The 16,341-nt window shown below is 38.8% G+C and overlaps 3 protein-coding genes across 6 annotated transcripts; 2 read left to right on the top strand and 1 right to left on the bottom strand.

Moving 5' to 3' along the window:
- Positions 1 to 152: 152 nt before the first annotated feature.
- knstrn (kinetochore localized astrin (SPAG5) binding protein) lies at positions 153 to 2,275 on the top strand. 2 transcript variants are annotated; one of them, XM_068708217.1, is made up of 9 exons: positions 153 to 225; positions 585 to 657; positions 777 to 912; positions 1,002 to 1,031; positions 1,130 to 1,229; positions 1,356 to 1,470; positions 1,570 to 1,631; positions 1,858 to 1,932; positions 2,026 to 2,275. In XM_068708217.1, the coding sequence occupies exons 2-9, from the start codon at positions 636 to 638 to the stop codon at positions 2,152 to 2,154; spliced, it is 669 nt and encodes a 222-aa protein (XP_068564318.1). In that variant the 5' UTR covers positions 153 to 225; positions 585 to 635; the 3' UTR covers positions 2,155 to 2,275. The 2 variants fall into 2 exon arrangements, with proteins under 2 accessions (XP_068564318.1, XP_068564319.1); XM_068708218.1 differs by lacking the exon at positions 153 to 225 and adding an exon at positions 317 to 410.
- LOC137870771 (adhesion G-protein coupled receptor G5-like) lies at positions 1,627 to 11,776 on the bottom strand. Of its 2 annotated transcripts, none has more exons than XM_068708216.1 (19): positions 11,718 to 11,776; positions 11,540 to 11,641; positions 11,249 to 11,386; positions 10,894 to 10,938; positions 10,642 to 10,785; positions 10,514 to 10,537; positions 10,296 to 10,328; positions 9,937 to 10,011; positions 9,597 to 9,756; positions 8,586 to 8,748; positions 7,251 to 7,385; positions 7,054 to 7,164; positions 6,901 to 6,937; positions 6,341 to 6,441; positions 5,999 to 6,120; positions 4,213 to 4,481; positions 4,024 to 4,117; positions 3,649 to 3,932; positions 1,627 to 2,882 (listed from the first exon to the last, which is right to left on the bottom strand). In XM_068708216.1, exons 2-19 carry the CDS (start codon positions 11,592 to 11,594, stop codon positions 2,731 to 2,733), a joined length of 2,142 nt encoding a protein of 713 aa, XP_068564317.1. In that variant the 5' UTR covers positions 11,595 to 11,641; positions 11,718 to 11,776; the 3' UTR covers positions 1,627 to 2,730. The 2 variants fall into 2 exon arrangements, with proteins under 2 accessions (XP_068564317.1, XP_068564316.1); XM_068708215.1 differs by having other exon boundaries at positions 11,540 to 11,644; positions 11,718 to 11,742.
- A 932-nt stretch (positions 11,777 to 12,708) lies between these two features.
- mtif3 (mitochondrial translational initiation factor 3) lies at positions 12,709 to 16,332 on the top strand. 2 transcript variants are annotated; one of them, XM_068708436.1, is made up of 4 exons: positions 12,709 to 12,800; positions 13,904 to 14,366; positions 14,689 to 14,840; positions 15,336 to 16,332. In XM_068708436.1, exons 2-4 carry the CDS (start codon positions 13,907 to 13,909, stop codon positions 15,603 to 15,605), a joined length of 882 nt encoding a protein of 293 aa, XP_068564537.1. In that variant the 5' UTR covers positions 12,709 to 12,800; positions 13,904 to 13,906; the 3' UTR covers positions 15,606 to 16,332. The 2 variants fall into 2 exon arrangements, with proteins under 2 accessions (XP_068564537.1, XP_068564538.1); XM_068708437.1 differs by having other exon boundaries at positions 12,740 to 12,842.
- The last annotated feature ends 9 nt before the right edge of the window (positions 16,333 to 16,341 follow it).

Below are 16,341 nucleotides of genomic sequence, written 5' to 3'. Positions count from 1 at the left end.
AACTCAACAACAATAACATAATAATACACATACTGCTTAGCTCTAATTAATCAAGGCATACAAACCCTCTGATGACAAGAAATAGAGAAAAGTAGTTTTCGTCATACAGGAAGTAACGGACTCAAACCGGATATGATCACAGAGGGCGGGACGTTTTTAAATTCGTGCGGCTCGTTTTGGGGGAATTGACTGTTGACAAGTCTTGTACTTAATGCGTCCATAAAGGTAGGCGTTGATGTTGTGTTATTGAACCCTGTCACACATATTAGTATGTTTCAGTTATGGCGACCTTTTAACTAGCACCTAAGCTAAGCTAACTAACCCCTTGATATGTTACCTTTTTGAAGTCGTCTGGCGAATGTTGAATTTGGAAACTCCCACCAAACTCCATTAAAAATCTGTATTTACGGGTAAAAGTGAATATAATGGTCCTAGTATTCAATGATTACGTTGTCGGAGCGTTAGAGTAAACCTCACGCATAAACAGAACGTGTTTGAATATTTCAGCTCAACATCTGGTTCAGTAAACAGTTCCAGGAATTACTAAATTACAAGTTATTTAATCAGATTGTTTCTTCTTACAGGTGCCTTTTTTCATTGCTGGCATTGTATTAATTGCACAACAGATAAAGCAAATGTCATCCAAAATTCCAAGAGGTGAGCAGAATTTGGTATTTTTGGACTGTGTTGGTGACCCTATTTATGTATATTTAAATAGTATTATTGTATTTTAAGTCAAACAAAGCTGATGTCTGATTAACAAAGTTGTTTTCCAGGTGTGCATGTACCTGCTGAAATGAAGAAAACGGGTTATAAGTTTGAATCCAAAGACACAGCACCAGTATCTGCAACAGAAAACGCTGCCCAAAAGTCAGATGGTATCCTCAAACATCAAAAAGAAAACGTGCCAAAGTAAGACATGTGCTAATTAACACTATACTCTGTATGTATGTTTGCATCACAGCTTTTGAATTAATTTATCCCCCACTTTTGTCTTGCAGGAAAACTGTTGCTCCCAAAGCACACAAAGGGTGAGTCTTGCATTACGTTGCATATCCTGAACATCCAGTGAACATCAGCCTTTTTTTTTTTTTTTTTCCTCACAACTTTATATTGCACCTGTCTGTAGAGTGTCCACCAGGTATGGGCAACAGGCAGAGCTTAAGGGGCAAAATCAGCATCTGATGGCTACCAATGAGGAGCTGCAGAAAAACCTCTCAGAGACACAGGTGCAGGAAGTAGTTTTAATGAAGTACTTGTATGATTGTAACATATCTAACTACTTGCATTTATACATTTCACTTGTCTGTTGTCCACTGCAGTTGACCAGAATTTCTTTCTTTGTCACTTTGCAGCAAAGAGTGTCTGAGATGGAGCTGCAGTTCAGTGAACTTGAAAAGGAGAATGTAGAGGTTCGGAAAAACCTGAAGGAGTGTCACATACTCCTAGTCGCAGCCAATATAGACCCAGGTGAATATGTATCCCCTTTTTTTTCCAAAATGTGTTTTTCTTTGTTTGATTTCAGTTGTTGCTTGCTAGAAAATAACGTAATATCTCTTTGATTCTTAGTTTTGGGAGAAAGGGTTGGATCAGCTGCTCAACAAAATGAAGATGAAAGAAAAGAGGTTATGGTATGTATATTTTATTTCAGTTTACTATATAAGTTCTGTCATGTTTTAATCACACGCACAAATAACTACAAACATGCACTAGTTGTATACCACATATCCACACAAATAAAGTAAGACAAAAATCACATTTACAATATACTTGTATCCCACACATAAAGGTAACAGTCTTTTGGCTATCATAGGCACTGCCATCTATTGAACACAACTTTCATTCTCTCCATTTCAGAGTGTCTCCAAAGACCTGCTGAATGAATTAATAGTGTTTGGAGACACTGCATCACAGCAACGTGCCCGGTTAGAGGTGAGTTAAACTCATACTTTGCTGTTTGTTGTAATTGATTCCAAGTGATGATCGCAGTGTATTTTAAATGATCCTCATTTTACACATTTATAGGAAATCCAAACAACGATGTCAGAATTTGCGAAAGCACAGGAACATATGATGCAGGAGAGGGAGAACTTCTCCCTGGAGGCAGCTGAAATGGAAAAAGCTCTCAAGGAAGCAGAAGCTCTCTTGCTGTAAAAGTTATAATAATTTACCAACTAAAAATGAGTTTAAAATAATAGAAAAATTGCGTATTGATGCATAATGTATGTTTTAATGTTAGAGTGACTTTAACTGAATAAAAGGTTCTTTATCCTTGTGCTCCTTATCTCATTTTCATATTCCAAACAGTCAAAACATGCTTTAGGAAACATTATTTTTACCTTAATATCCACAACTAAAGATATCTTATCAGTTGAAGATCAAAGAGTCTTGAAAATGTAATTTTAATAAAATATTTAAGCATTCAATATTCATATTTTTTTGTTTTTCTATAGAACAATCTGTCAAAAATACTATTACTAATAATTAACTCCATGAAACGTACAGCCTTTTCTGATCCCCACTGAATGAAATTGTACAAACCAAATTCTGGTCCTAAGAAACTAAACAATGTAGTATTAAAGTAATTTTCCCATACACCAATAACCTTCAATAAATATGTCAGGGAGGATGTCCTATACAATGTTACACACCAGTACACTTTCTAGTTCATTCTACTTGCTTGTTCTATTACTTCAAGCTGTCCATCTTCACCCTTTAGTCCCCACCTGTCTACAAGGGTTTTTCTTTCTTGAAGTTGGAGTAGGGGTTCTCGCTGCTGTGCACGCTACTTTGAAGAGTGCTGGTGCTGACCGCCATATCCTGACCCCTGATTAGCTCTTCTGAGTGGCTGGTGTTGTAGTAGTAGATGAACAGGAAGAAGCCTGCCAGACAAAGAAAAAGATGGTCACTCATATGAACAAGTTGAGCCTTTTGAAATGTAACGTATGTTTAGTTTATTGCTACTTTACACTCATTGCTCATGCAGGTGGGTTTTACTTTCAGTCATCCATCCTTTTACAGCTTACTTTTATGATACAATCATATTGTAATAATCCCTGAAACAAAGTAACTGCTGTGGCATCATGCTAGCTTTGATAGAACAATGACATGTTTTTTTGTTGTGTGCATTGAACCATTTGGAGGAAGTGAGGCGACATCCAGCCGACATGGAGCAACATTATCATTCATTTGATGTTGTGTCTCTGGCTACCTGTTGAATTAAAACCAATGTTCACTGTCCTTTAGCTCTTTTTTTTGGTCCTAACAACTCCTGAGGGAAATGTCTGTCTCTTAAGCTGCAACACTTTCCACCATGTCCACCAGCTCGCTAAGTTTGGCACTGAGCAGGTTGCAAGACTGAATTCAAGAGAGCAGCCAGCTGGAAATGATGCTAATGAGCGCCGTAAGAGCCCACCAAAACGGTTAATAAGGTGCAGGCTCTAAAGTAGTGCTCTGAGATAATTCAATGTGAGTTTATCACCACAAGCAACACTTTCAAATACATAGATATTAATTAAAGCAGCTTAATCCTGTGAGTTAAGTAATAAAAACCAAGCTATATGAGCAGTGAGTATAAAATATGATTCAAATGAACTATTTGAAATGCAACAGAGCAATACATTGAAAGCTTATTATTATCACACGGACCTTGGAAAGAATTCAAGACTGAGAAAATGTAGTAGGAGGGGATCCGGAGGGCACCATAGGCGAAGAAGGCAAAACCCCAAGTGATACCCATCGTGCAACACAGTCCCAGGATGACTGCAATGCTTTTTCTGTTTGAGCTTATTACTGCACCGCCTGTTCCCATTCTCTTGAGATAAAGGAGCCAGGAAAGTATGACGATGAAGGTAGTGAAGGTGAAGAGGAAGACCAACGCATAGTAACCTATGTTGACAATGTAGTGCACGTCATTGTCTGTTATCCAGCACCTTGGAACAGAGCGACATGTCAGTAAAGGAAGGGAAACGTATGAACAAATGTGTGAATTCTGTATATTAAATATATATTCCACACACTCACATGGCCACAATGTCTTCAGTGTCACTAGTATTGATGGATTGTTTGCCATATTTTCCTAAGATGAGCAGGACGATCCCAACTACACTCGGTAGTACTGGAAATGGACAAAGACGATTTACCAAACTACTGACTTGCAAATGTTATGTCCATGTTCAGATCAAACAACAGAAAATACTGATGTGTACTCACCCCAACTGGCAATGGAGACTTTGAGTATGTAGTGACGGATTACAATTTTGCCCCCCATGTACAGCTGCAGGCCGAGGTGAAGGGCCTGCGCAGCGAACCAAGTAAAAGTGGCCAACATAAAGTAGTGCATGAGAGCCGCCAAAATCTTACAACCCACAGAGCTGTTCATTTTTGCCACAAAGTTGTTGATCAGGAAAGTGAGGTTAAGCAGGAACATGGCCGACACCAGGTTGATGAGAATCTTTGTGGCTATACTGGCCTTGGTCTTCCTGTAAAAGAGACACATATTGTTAATAGACAAATTATTGTTTTGTTATGATTACCCCGTCTGGTGAAGGAGTTACAGCTGCTATGAGGAACTTTATTTTGTGTTTAGAAAGCAGTAGTGTTTCCGAGAACCAGAGTCCCTTTAGAAAATGTCTTATTTTACTGCAGCAGGGTCTGACAGGCAGCCACGCTCAGTCCTGGGAATAACTTTGAGGTTTGGATTGTTGTTCGGACAAAAAAAGACATTTGAAAGAGTGTCTTTGAGTTCTGGGTAATTGTGACAGTATTTCTCACTATTTTCATACACTTTACAAACCAAATGATGAAAGGATTAATCAATAAAAAAAACAGCAGATCAATCAATAAAGAAACTAATCATTAGTTGGAGCCTTATATTAAATGCTTAAAACTTAGCTCCACCTCACAAGAGTAACATTGCTTACACACATTAATGCATGAGTAAAAATAATGTAATCATATTCTGTGTAAGAGTATGTCATTAGATATCATAAACCCTCACATGGGCTATTTCTTTCCGTTGAGAACTTTAACTTTTGATACTTTGAAGTACATTTCCTGATACTACCTTTCCAATACAGCATTTTTATTTGTAGGAGATCTTTTTTACAGTGTGGTATGAATATAGAAACAGAATTCTTCCTCCAACTCTGTAAATTTGTCATTATCGTTTATCGTTGTCTCGTTATTTAATAAGTCCTAAACTAAACTTGAGTTATATAAGTAATATTTAATCACAAATTGCATAATTCTATGTATATTTTTTGTATTATCTATAAACAGTGTTTAAATGCAAAGGTAAGTGCAATAGTGCCCTGAAAATATTAATGTGATCATACAAAGTGAGGAAAGGGACAGATGGGATGTTAGCTTATTTTCATAAAGTATTCATTCGGTACATAACACGGTTGTTTCCATAGCACTCCTAGAACAAAGCGACTATTCAGCGGTCTCATTTCCTTACTGCAAATGTATGACATAGTGTTCTACTGTTCCGAAGAGCATGCTTATTTACATGAATTTTCACGAAATCAGCTGGCTGTGGGACAACACAGCTACAAGAGATGTGGTTTGTTGTGTTTGTTTACTTGTATAAAGACTAAAGAAAAACTGATCAATTGGTCGGCTGATTCCTTTTTTTCCAATTAATGCCTTTTTTTAAATAATCGGAACTATTTTAAAAATCAATCCAGTATCTTTTAGTATGACTTTTGTTTCTAAAAGGCTGACATTAATAATAATGACACTTTATTGAATTTTGTATTTAAAAAGAGTTCTTTTTTTTTACGGGACAAATCTGAGTATGTATGGCTACATAATGAGAGAGATTGGAGTATTCAGCCATGGCTCAACAAACCTGGACAAAAGATGGGTTTCATTCCGCAGTTAAAAGCTTACAAGTAGTTGTTATTACTCAGACCAAGCCCAGTATTTTTAGACATATTTAAACAAAAATAAATGACATAATTATTTAACCTGAAACTAATTATGGAGACATTACCTCATAAGGAAGTGCATGAAGAGGACTACGCCGAGGAAGAACATGGACAAGCCACAGCCAACTTGGGTGATGATGGTGAGGTTTTTCAGGTCAGAACTAGGTATGGTTTCATTAAGAGGAGCCTGCGAAGAGCAACAATTAAACACGTTATCACATGGACTGCATTAATGAGGATGGTTTATGATGAATTTCATTACAGAGGGGGAAATGAAAGAATTCAGTAGCTACAGAGTGCAGTCAAGACGGTCATACAGAGGAATGTCCATATATGTGTATTCCACTGGGAATGCCGATTGAAAGGACGAAGCTTTGAATGTCATGAGAATATTACAAAAGACGTACCAATAAGATAGCAAAAAAGGTCAGATGCGAACACACGCATGTAATGTTGGTCCCATTTTTTATCGTCTGACATCCTTCATCAGTCCAGTTTGGTTGGCTTCCTAAAAGACAGAATCAGAGCATGCAGACAACGCAGAGCTGAAGCTGGAGGGTTCACGAGTACATTGAGTGAGTGAGAAACAACAAGTAAGAATCAACGCTCCATGCCAATAGTAGATTTCAAACATGGAAAATACAGAAATAGTAAACCCAGATGTAAATTAAGGTCAACCAAAATCCAAATGTGTGAGACACACAATCAATTTGACACTGTATCCGTTCTGTTCAAGTGTCCCAGTGGAACAGAATTACATCGCCTATTACATCAGCTCACCATTGTAGTCTCTGTTATTTCATGTCCTTTTCTAATCTACATTATGGCAGCAGTCACATACTGGGATTTTGTTCCTAAATACCATCGTTAATGTTATTGATTACACTTGATGTGTCAAAATGTCTGCTGTGGGAAAAGCTCTATTCTTTCATAGGTGATGTAGACCTAAAGAAAATCTTGCAATTACCATCACCATTCCATGAATGACAAGATGGAATTCGTTCCTGTAAAAACAACAACAGAACTGCATTAAAATGTGCTCTTGGATGGTAAACAAACTCAAACAAATACAAATAATACACATTCGATAATGCACAATATAGATATTTTTTTAACTTACGTCTTCAACGTCCTTGAAATTGATGGATATTTTGTTTTTGAGATTGGTGATAATGGTTCCCATTTCAACTGCTAAAACCTCATCACCTAAAATAGTGCTGTTCTTCTCATCCTGAAAGAAAATTAAACGACTGCAAAATAGTAACATGATTATATTTCCTTTATCATTGAAGGTGACATTTTGATATTGTTTCTTACCGAAGCCAGATGGTTGAATCGTAAAAGGGCTAGAAATGGCACGCGAACATTCAAACTCAGGGATTTCTCAAACGCTTCTTTTGGCACTGAGACAGATCTCGAGTATTGAGCCAGATTATAACTGCCGTCTACAATCTGCAGAGAAGAACACAAGTGTGTTGTCAAAACCGTGTACAGTGCTGTTTTAAACATTTAAGAAAAATAAAACTGTATGTTTGAAGTCAATCCAATTATAATCCAGGAAATGACTTAGTATCTAGGAAATTACTCAGCAGTCTGCCTGCTCTTCTACATTAGTTTTGATCCTTTCACCTCAATCTCGGAAAGAGAAAAATGTTGAACAAAAGTAAGTTATTTCCAAATGAGAGACAGGGTGGCATATCCTCAACGTTTAGATGGACTACTTATTTCATGACATGAAGTGGTAAATAAGTAATGGTACGTAATGCCTGAGGAAGTGTCCATTATTAAGAATTAGCGCGGTGTGTCTTACAGTTCTGGCCTCCACGAAGGGGCAGTGTACTTCTTACGTGATACAAAGTATCAATAAGTTGAGAGGGCAGTGTAACTTACCTCTTGGAGCTTGTGTGTTACTGTCGCCCCCCTGTGTGGTTCAGAGGATGAGGCTCAGTGTGCTAAATAAGAAATTCCGATGATTTTTTTTAAGTTTAATGTAGCTGAACTGGAACTACTTGGTATGTGTCCATTATCAGGAATTAATGGACTCCCTGTGGCCAATCAGAATCAAGTATTCACCCGGACAATGGAATAAGTCAACGTTGACTTGGTTTCACACAGGACACAAGCAGCGGTCTCCTGGGTGAAAGTCCTTAGACTTTTTGTTTGTTTCCATCCTGCCATCCGACCTGCCCTTCGTCATCTTCCTCACTCTTTACACCAAGTCAGTTGACGGTCTAATGCCTGATTTACACCATAAGACCTTTACAGGGCGGCAGGTTTTTTTCGCCTTTCCGTGACCATCCAACATTTTCTTACTACGCGGATGTGGATAGGTGGAGAAAACGGACAACTTTGAGGAGCTTTGAGAATGTCGGCTGCCGCGAGAAGAAACCCGCCCTGTGTACAAGAGATCAGTTTCCTCGTCACGGTTCTGAATCATCTCATGTCCGTATGACCGTCCATGCAGAAAGCATAACCGAGGCTTCACACTGACACTGATTGGTTTACATTGGAGTTAGTTGAAAACCTGGTGTGTCTCACACAGACGCTAAGTTGGGAGTGAGAACTGGTTACCCAATCCATACAGTTATTGAAGTCTGTACTAAGAACCACATAGCACGTGTATGAAGGTCAAATTAAAAATAATACACCCACACTTATCCTGTCATTTGGGGACCAATAACCAAAGGAGACCTCGTCTACATCCGCAGGGTTTGTTTCTCTCACTAAGATACCCGTAACTCCTTCTCCCACATCCAGTATAGCCGAAGACACGTTGATGGAGCTGGCAAGGTCGGCCATTTTGTTCATGACTTCACTGTTGACAGAAGGAAGAATATTCAATATATTGACAATTCTGAGTTTCATATACATTTTTACATATATTACATTACATTGTGGTAAATATATATATAAATAGCCCAAAATTTTTTTCCCCCTTTGAATTTCAATGTTATAAGGAATAGTTCGTTAGGAGTTGTACAGAGCTGGAGCAAGGAGGTTAGCTTAGCTTAGCTCAAAGACTGGAGGCAGGAGGAAACAGATAGCCTGGCACTGTCCAAAGTTAAAAAATCATCCACGTAATTGCAACTCTAAAGTTCAATAATTAAGATATTGTATCAGCTTAAGCCCTACAGAAAGAGAAATGTAAAGCTTTGTGGTATTACAGGGAACCTCCTGCTGTAACTATTTCTGGGAGCAGTGACTTCCCGGAGTCTAGTCGACACATTTATATTTGCGAACAAACAAACAAACAAACACGATATGACATGTTAATTAGGCATGCATTAGTGGTTTTGGAGTTAGGAGTGGCCCATAAGACTCGCTTAATGAATTTGTCTCTTAAAGCACTAATTCACTTTGGGAATTTGCCTTTTAAATAAAACGACACATTGTTTATTTCTGTAAATTGTCTATCTATTATCAAAGCATTATCAGCAATACAGATAAGGTGAATATGAATGTGTTGCGTTGCATGTCGATTTAGTGGCGCTCCTAAATTTTCAATAGTGCTCCATAGTGTGAAAAGTAAGTCGGCTTTGAAAATAACCAGTCTAGCTGTTTCCAATCTCAACAACCTGTGCTCTGGCTCCGCAGTGGTAATAATCTTCTCATCTCACTCTCGGCAAGAAAGCAAATTAAACCATGTTCCCCAAAATGTCTTACGCAGCTTCGGCAGCATCGAGTTTTCCTCCTTCTTTAGTCGTAAAATTCGATTCCACCGTAACTTCATTCTCTGGCACTGTCACTGGATTATCACACCTTAAACATCTTTTGTTAGTTGTTGTTGTTATGTTGATGATGAACTTGTTCTTGACCTGTGAACCTGAAAGGAAGGGACATTGATTTTTATCTCAAGCGTTAGAATCTGTAAAGTAAGATATACAGTTGGTGCTGTTTATAGCCAGCGTCTGCAGCATTACAAGCATTGTGTGCATTATATAGCACAAAAGGCAAGAAATGAACAAATAGTTATGCAATCATTGCTTCTCTGAGAGGAACTCACCTATTTTGCAAGTGTTTTCATCATATCTAGATTTGTTACATATCCCTGTATCCAAACCTGTAATCCAGCAAGGTTCTACAAAGAGAAACACTCAGAATCTTCACGTAAAGAAAAAAGTGGAACAACGCTACAGAAAGTGCACAGATAAAAATATTTAACAATCTCTTTGAAATTACAATTTTTAATTTTATTACATTTGTAGCTAACACTATGAGGGATGGTAAAAAAAAAGACTTAATTAAAAGAGACTTGTGTCATCATTCCAATTTTTACATTGAGCGTAAATGTAATAATACCTGTATAAACACTGTTTTTATTATTATTTTTTCCAGACTGAATTGTAAAACAAAGTTGTTTACCTGTGACAACGTCATCAATGATGGGCGTTGAATCTGATTGACAAAAACAAATCAGCAAATTAGAACCGTTGTTTTACAGTTTTAAAGGGCCAAACATACACACACACACACACACACACACACACACACACACACACACACACACACACACACACACACACACACACACACACACACACACACACACAAGCAAGCAAACAGACATATGTCCAACTTACCTCTCTTCTTATCTGCATTTTGCACTGAATAATAAATACAGTAAAGGTGAACAGAATGTAATTTAATGTTGTTCACAACATTTAATACTGACATCGGAGAATGTAAAAAAACTGTTATGTAATATCACCTGTGAGGTTAGATAACGTGGTGTTGCACTGACACCCTTCCACGACATACAGGTCCCATTTCTTGTTGATGTATATTCTTGAGAGGTGTAGTACATAAGAACCCTTAGATCCTTCCACTTGAGGATATTTCTCCCCAAAGTCTTCTGTTAATTAAAAACAGAAACACAATTAAATCTATATTTTGTTGAAATGCTAATGTAAATGCAAAAGGAAATTCAATATTCTTAGTGTAATAAGTTGGTTGTACTCACCTGTTATAGTCACGTTTTTCTGCACAAATAGTATACAAGCCTCAGCTGCAGAGAGGTAAAGAATGCACTCTTTTTATGTCATGTAGTAAGAGTAACAAAGTAAGAGCAAAAAGGCTCGGTCTAATGTGTATGTACTTTAACAACAGCTAAGTCATCGATCTACATGTGGTGTTTTCACCCGTCAGGTGGACCCTACATTAGATGCTTAAGATATGTTACTGTATTTTATCGTTTCAAAAGCATAAATACAGCTGCTAGCTGTAAAGGTGCACCTTTCCTCCCAGACTTCGTTTTGTTCCCCAAACATCAGTCAACAGCTACTGTAATTAAAATGTTTATTATAGTTTCAACTCACTCAGATTCCAATGTTTATCTAGAGTGATGAAGGCACTGAACTGATCAGGAACCACAAAAAAAGGTAGCCTCGGATTCTGGACCAAACAATTTTTGAGTTTCTCAAAAGTGTTAGTTTGCTTTTGATCACTGTGTACACCTGTTAAACCAAATGAGACAACAAGTTAAACAAAAAAATCTTCACACAAGGTGTTGTCACCTTATAACCATAATAATCGGCCCTTATGAGAATAATGCAATATGATATGTAGAGGCCACTAGACTTTATCATTTGGAGATCTTGATTACGTACAAACAGGATAAATCCACAGAAGCCCCACGAACAAAACCCAAGTCATCCAGCTCATGTTGTTTTGATGGCATTAACTCTCTGTCAGGACGTGCGATCGATTCCCTGCTACAGAAGATGAATAACAAATACAAGTACTTTTTCAATACAGATTATCAGCCAAAAGTATTTTACTTCTTACCTTTCTGTGGTTGAAAGCACTGAAGAGCGGCACTGAAAACCGAAACAACTGAACCTTTTGGACTCACGAATATGTTGTCTAACTGACTTTGCATAGCTGCCCGCTGAAAGCATTTTGTTTTGCAAATACACAGTTCCAGGAAATTTCCTTGCGCCTCTCTCCTTTGCAAAATAACCAAAACATAATTTTGCTTGGATGAATGTCCAGTTACCATGTAACTGAATTTAAGGAATGAATGGTGGCTGTGACGCACAGCGTTGTTGTTAGCACAAAGTAAAGCATTTTTTACTCTTTACAGTGTCCTTTTAAAAACATCCTCAAGAATAGCATTCCTGATTTTTCCAGACAAGGATTGTGACTTCTTTTTTATAATGTTTTTTAATGAAAAGTAATTGGTAAATATTCCAGGGCAAAGTATAATCAATATAGAATATTTAAATTTAAATTTCATTTTCTTGTCAGTTTTAATCGCATTTTGAAATTGATTTTCAAAAAAAAATCTTCAATCCATAAAAAGGAACTCTTTGTTTATTGTTCTTAAAGTTATTAAACTAATTAACTAAACACTAAAGTACTAATTGGGTCACAACAAGTAATTCAATTAAAAAGTAATTAACCTAAGTAATCAAATACATCCAAATAATTGCATGGCTCTGAAACAAGATGTTCAACATGACAAAACTGTGCCAAATGATAAAAAAAAAATGAAATAGCTATGAAAGGGTTTGTAAGTAATCTTATAGGCAAGAAATCAACGGTGTAAAACTGACGGCGAATTGAAACGTTTTTCACCTCCATTGCATCAGGATGGATAGACAGACATTTCAAAACCTAGGCAAAATAAAACTAGAACCACCTGGATGGTAAGATGACTAAGCTCAAATAAGAACGTATGGGATGCCCTTTTGTGTTTTGGGTGAACTGACCCTTTTAATGAAGTAACGACGTGTCCCGCTTTGTGCAGAAGAGGGCAGCATCGGGGTTGTGCTGCATCTGTTCTCGCTCAAATGAAATGAAGAAGTACATGGCGGAAGAAGACTGCAACAGTCACCCTGCAATATGAATACGCGACATTGATCTACAGTGAGTAAACAGCACAACAACAGGAGATAATTGGAGAAAAGGGTAATACTTTACAACAGTTTAAGTGGCAATTACACCGACCTTTAGGCCCAAACTAAACGCTGCCAAGATGACTGTAAACGGCTCTCTCGGTCAACTCCAGACTCCCATTTTAAAACCGTACAGTTTAATGTTGACACGTTAATTACACACCAAGTGCACCACATGGCATTTACTGCAAAGCGGTTTTATGAATTGAAAAGGCTTGCTGGCCAGTTCGGCATAACGTTTGCTGATGAACTTTTTAATTAAATGTTAGCTTTTCTACAATTTGCTCGCAGTGGTCACTGCGGCCAGAGTGTTTTACCTGCACACGCTTGTTATAATACCAGGTGAACGATATAAAAAGAAGGGAAAAGAAGTGTTAAACTTCCAAAAGTAAGTCAATAAGTAAATGTGGGGTATCACGAATATCGCAGCGGACCCTAAAGGTTTGTATATATCTTATTTGGGGGGTGTGCACGGACGTTTAAGAAGGGCAAACTTTAATTGGCCGATGTTTCAATGGGGGCGGGGCTGGCGTGGTGCAACAGGAAATGATGTCACAACTGTAGGAACTGGCTGTTGATACAAACGAGATGCTGCTAATGATGCAGAGACGAAATTGAACTCAACACTCATTAGATATGTTTGTGATATCAGAGCTAACTAGCCCGTAGAGTACTATAGGAAATAAATTACTAAATAATATTTTTTAATTCAAGTGAAATGTACCTACAAGACATTACTTAAAATACCTACAGAGGCAAGAGAAAACCCGGAGAAGGCAAGCGAATAATGGCAGTATATGTGTCAAACACATTGTTTCATAATCCTAATAAATTGAAAACCCATGTATTACGCATTTACTAAAATATGAGCTATGTAAATATGTACTGTAATCTACATTAATCTGTCATGTCCGCCAGTCATTTTCAGGAAAAGCTTAACTCTAACATTGTGGTAAAAGAGATGCTTTTCTCCCCAGTCATGGCCTTTTCGTGATGTACGCTGTCTCACATAATCAAATCTGGCCCCTGATTTGTCCCCTCGCTCTCTCTTTTTTAATTTTTTTTTGTATCTAGGATATGTCTGCAGGTTGTGTGAGGTGGATGCTGAGCCGTACAGTGAAAGCTGTGTGTGGTGGCAGCCGAGGCTACTGGACGCCAGCGTCGAGATTCACGCTACCCGGTGAAAGATCTAACCTCGTTGCTTCCTCCTGGAGATGGTCTCCATTCTCCACGGCTGCAGACGACACAGAACAGACTCCCACACCGAAGAAGAAAAACAAGCACGATCCCAAAGCTCATGCCACAATCGGCGCCGTCGGCCGTAAGATCCCACACCGCGAGATACAGGTGATAAGTGAGACAGGCGAGAACCTGGGCACCATGCACCGTGCAGATGTGATCCGAATCCTGGACGAGCAAGGTCTCAAATTGGTGCTGCTCAGCGAACGCAAAGATCCCCCCGTCTACCGGCTGATGACCGGCAAACAGATCCACGAAGAGCAGCTGAAACTGCGGGAGAAACAGAAAGCAAAAGCAGGTATGTGGTGTCCCGGCAAGGACCAGAATTAGGTCTTCAGTGTAGTCCAGTGGATCCCAGCATGGGGGTCAGGATCTCTCCAACGGGTCATAAGATGTTTAACAAGTTAGGAAGACAGAAAGATTAATAGACGTACATCACAATCTTCCAAATGGGATCTGGTCAAAAATATTTCTTAAAACAAGGCTCTAACTCTGTGATATAACGCTTTACCTGCAACCTGGCAGTTTCATCTCGGTACCCTCAGTATTCAACAGATCTCACCAGGAAGTAAAAGATGTTAGTCAAACGTGATGGAACACACGTGTTCTCTTCTCCACAGCCCCCGTGCAGGTGAAAGAGCTCACCTTTTCATCCGGCATCGCAGCGCACGACCTGTCCACCAAGATGAAACAAGTGGAGAGTTGGCTGGAGAAGAAGAACCATGTCAGAATCACTCTGCGATCAGGACGCGGGGGAGCGGCAGTCGACCTGGTGAGGGGAACAATCGTTAGATCGGAACAATAGAGAGATTACAGGGAATGAGGGGAGAAGGACAACGCAACGCTCTCTGTTGTCTACTCCGTCCACTGCGACTGAACCGGGTTCAGAATAGCGCAGCTGTGTTAGAGATGTGCATTCCCAAATGAAACATCTGCATCAGAAAAATGACAGTACGGAAATGTGTTCACAGTAAACAGTTTGTCCACCAGACACTACTGAGAAGTTTATTTTTCACTATTCTTAAAAAACAAATCAAAGGGATTAAAAATACTTGTTTTTTTTAAAAATATCAGCTTCTCTATGCTTATCGCATTAATGTTACATTTAGTGGGTGAGGTTTGTAACTGTTAATGCCAATAATTGTAGCAGAAGAAAAATGAGCCTTGCCCTCAACTCTTCCCGTCTCCTCTAATTCCCTCGATGCGGTTTGGGGCACGTATTCCCCAAAATATGTCCAAAAAAACCAACTTGTTTTATTTTCCACAGGACACAACTCTGGAGCAGATAGTGCAGCAAATGGAGGTGATGGTCGGATTTGTTTCCAAGCCAAAAGCCGTACGTAACGGTCAAGCAGCCATGTGCATCCTCCGACCACCTTCAGCAAAGGAACTGTCACAGAAACAGAAGAGTAAGGACGCAGCTTCACAGTCTGACGACTCGACTTCAAGAGCCACTGACAGCGGAACACCCGTCCCTCCTGTTAGCAACACAGACCCAACAGAAGGGTCTATTCATGGAAATAAAACATTCTCATAAAAACTAATCCAAGTCTGCGCCTAAATGTCCGAGTTTGGTGTAAATTCCTTCATTTGGGCTCCATTCGTCGTGTATCGTGTTAAGAATTTAATAAACCCTGGTGTATAATAATGACGCATCCAGCGAAATAGAATAACCATCAGCCCTCTGAACATGTCACGGGTGGCAGAGCTATGATGGTACCCACATGTTGTGCAACTGCAGAGTGAAGTTTTTAATGTATAGCGCCCCATGTTTGAATACTGCATTCACTTCTAATGCATCTGCATAGCTACGTAGTCGTACGGAAGCCCTATCTAGAGCCAGTGTTTGGTTTGTTAGAAACATGGCAGCCGGTTCATTCTAAGGTAACGATTCTGTATTTCAGGTTATTATACACTAAAGGAAACATACTTATTATATTCTCATTTCTGCCAATAGAGCCTCCTAAATGCTACACACTGGCCCTTTAACGTGTCCTGTCTGTAAATGTAACCTGAATGGACCAGATGTTTGTGATTAGATGGGGCTTGAGCCTTCACATGTGACATTGAGAACAGACTTTTGTACCCAAAATGTGATGAATACATGTTTTTGCTTTTTACCCACAAACATAGACCGATGAGCAGGTTGACAGCACAGGATAAGTGGATTTCATTGATGTTTGTTCAACTACTTGTGACATTTCAGACCAGCTAAAGGATGGTGATGATGATCCGCTAATAAAAGTTGAGGCATTTGAAGATCATCAGTAATT

This window comes from Cebidichthys violaceus, unplaced genomic scaffold, assembly GCF_023349555.1.
Source record: "Cebidichthys violaceus isolate CVI_PGR_0920_01 unplaced genomic scaffold, fCebVio1.0.p SCAF_14, whole genome shotgun sequence".
Classification (NCBI taxonomy): domain Eukaryota; kingdom Metazoa; phylum Chordata; class Actinopteri; order Perciformes; family Stichaeidae; genus Cebidichthys; species Cebidichthys violaceus.
This window is presented reverse-complemented; position numbering and strand designations above follow the sequence as displayed.